The following is a 2,732-nucleotide window of genomic DNA, read 5'->3' as shown; positions in this document are numbered from 1 at the left end:
CCGAGCTGCCTGTACTGGAAAAATCCAAAAAAATGCTATTGACTTGCTATTGGTTGATATTAATCTTGATGAAGAACATAGAGGAAGGACTTGATATTTTAGCAATTAGAATGGCAAACTGCCAACATAAAGTATGCCATAAATTGAAGCTAAAGCTAATCATGGAACATAAAATAAGGAAAATTCAATGAACTTGGTCCTATTAGAGGCTTTCAATTAGAACATTAGTTGCTCAGAAGCCTGTGAGCAGCCTAACTGTTAACAATAACAAACTCTCCATTATCATAGTTTTTCAACCAAGAAACCAATTTGACAACTGTTATATTAGAAAAGTAGGAAATTGAAAATACATTATTGAATCAATTCAAACCACCAACCACTACAATAGCTCTTAGTTTCATCTACCTCGATGATGTAAGCAGAAGAAGAAAAGGAAAATTTACCTCTTTCGCAACAATTAAAGCAGTTTCATGCAGTCTTCCATCAAAATAGACCAAATTTGCTCCATCCAATGCAGATAATAAACTTGATTGAGAAAGCTCCTCTGGTATCATGGGTGGATAACCAGGGGTGTGAATACAGGTACGAGTTTTCCTGAAATTATTACTTAGGGTCAACCAACTGGATACATGAGTATTTACTTCAATTCATTAATGATTTTTCCAATAATAATATGCATTTTGGCCGAATCACTTCAGTCAGCCAACATCCTGGATTTTTTCCTTTTACTTCATTTTTTAAAATAAGACACTTGTTGTTGTTGTTGTTCTTGTCATGAGTGTAAGATGCCACACCCAAAGAAAAGGTAAATGAATTGAAAATACATTTTAACATCCACATTATCGTAAAGAAAGAGCCGTAGGACCAAGTCCAAAGTGACTTTAGCCGTCTAACCCACTCTGCTGAAGACAATTTTCAGTATTTTAAACCTAATAAAGGCAGATCCCAAATGTCTGTGTAAAGAGACAAACAGAAAAGGAGAATTTTTCAAGGAAAGACACTGCTTACTGAAAGGATAACATATAAACCAAGGCTGAGAATAAAACAATAAGGGGAGAATATCAAAATTTACAGAATGTCATAGCCATGTAAGTGTAAGTGCTCACGTTTGGTTGTCAACAATAACATAAGTAAATGGTGAATTACCCTCCTCAGAAACCTGAAAGCAACATAATTAAGTCAGAGAGAGATTTTTTTCTTTTTTTTTTTTTGAAAGAAGAGAAAAAGAAAATATAGTACTACTGTTTATTGAAGCCAAAATAACTACTTGGCTTGTCTTGTACAAAACATCCCCAATGAGTAACACACATATAATCTATTTTTTTCTTGATAAAAAATGTAACACTTAATTTTCATCATTATCTAATTCAGTCAAAATTCTCCAGACTTGAATTTGATCTCACAGTATACTCTGCTACAAGCTGTGCGAGAGAGTTAAGGTCATAATGCAACAGTTAATGGCAGTAAAAGATGCATGATATAATAAAAGGTGGCCCAGTGCACAAGGCTTCTGTGGTACATCATTGGAAAAAAGATTTCTCATTTTAATATTCAGCGGGAGAAGCAAAAACATGCATATGAACCGAGCAAATAACACAGATTTGCTTGGTTCACCAAGAAACAGTGCCATAGAAGATGAGATGCACGTGTACTTGGTAAACTAAAAATGATAAAACCCATTCATTGACGGGTTGATCTCTGCTAAATGTTGGTATAATGGTCGGAGTTCCTAGGTCATTTTCCTTCCTTCTAACTTGGGCTCAGGAAATTAATGATCTACATATACAAATGATCTATACATATTTATATAGAATCTGGGTGGAGCATAATTTCTGGAGTCACATAGCCAAAATACCAATGGAATAAATCTTCAAGACAAATAACCTCTATAAATCAATCAAGATAAGAACAACTATTACAGCAGGCTAATGAATAAAGATCAATTCCAAAACCATGAATCAAAAGTTATCTCGAAAGCTTACAATAAAGAAGGAAGTGTTGACTCCATCAGCTTCAAGCTCCTCCAGTATACTCTTGCCTTGAGCATCATTGACAACCTAATGATTTGTATGATACAACAAAAATGTTACTGCAGTCAATAGTCAAGTTTACAGTGGAGTGGAAGTAAAAAGAGAAAGAAAGTAGGTGCAGAGATATGTAAGACCTTAGAAATTAATCGTGGGTTTAATCCCAAACGAGCAGCACAAGTTAACGAATTTCCAGCATTGCCGCCTCCTCGAACCTAAGAAAACAAATGCCAAAATAATTAATTAATCACAAAAGAAATAGAAGACAGAATTGACCAAATATGAACTGCATTATCTCACTGCAAAGTTAGAATCCATCAAAACGGAAATAATTGAAACACTCAAAATAGAAAAAGAAAAAGGAAAAAGTCAAAAATCAGTAGATGAGGTAGGAAATGTAGATATTAGCATAAGAACCTTTAAGCTAGTGCTTCTGATTTTGTCATCAGGGTTAGGATAGGAAGCAACTGTGGCCAAGAAATCCACTGACACCGCTCCACACCCTAGCTGTTGGTTGCGTTAACAAAGCTCAAACTTTACCAGTTATAGGGATATGATTGCAGAACAAAAATAGATCCCAAAAAGAAAAGAAAAACGTACAACGATGCGGTGTTGGGGAAGAGGGGGGAGCGATTCGGATGACATTCGGGCCCTGAAACTTTTCTCAAAGGAGATAAGATATGGCATATATTAAAAAATTAAAAA

At 35.0% G+C, this 2,732-nt stretch overlaps 1 protein-coding gene across 1 annotated transcript in view; it reads right to left on the bottom strand.

Moving 5' to 3' along the window:
* LOC110413390 (pfkB-like carbohydrate kinase family protein) overlaps positions 1-2,732 on the bottom strand; it is a 3,121-nt gene extending 389 nt beyond the window's left edge. The window contains exons 1-7 of the mRNA XM_021424166.1: positions 2,628-2,732; positions 2,445-2,534; positions 2,165-2,242; positions 1,983-2,057; positions 1,107-1,159; positions 444-594; positions 7-14 (exon numbers count right to left, since the gene is read on the bottom strand). Of these exons, the coding sequence (XP_021279841.1) occupies positions 7-14; positions 444-594; positions 1,107-1,159; positions 1,983-2,057; positions 2,165-2,242; positions 2,445-2,534; positions 2,628-2,714 (542 nt within the window). The 5' untranslated portion in view covers positions 2,715-2,732. The remainder of the gene's footprint in view (positions 1-6; positions 15-443; positions 595-1,106; positions 1,160-1,982; positions 2,058-2,164; positions 2,243-2,444; positions 2,535-2,627) is intronic.

This window comes from Theobroma umbraticum, unplaced genomic scaffold, assembly GCF_002168275.2.
Source record: "Theobroma umbraticum cultivar Fairchild unplaced genomic scaffold, ASM216827v3 scaffold_4.1, whole genome shotgun sequence".
NCBI classification, from domain to species: domain Eukaryota; kingdom Viridiplantae; phylum Streptophyta; class Magnoliopsida; order Malvales; family Malvaceae; genus Theobroma; species Theobroma umbraticum.
This window is presented reverse-complemented; position numbering and strand designations above follow the sequence as displayed.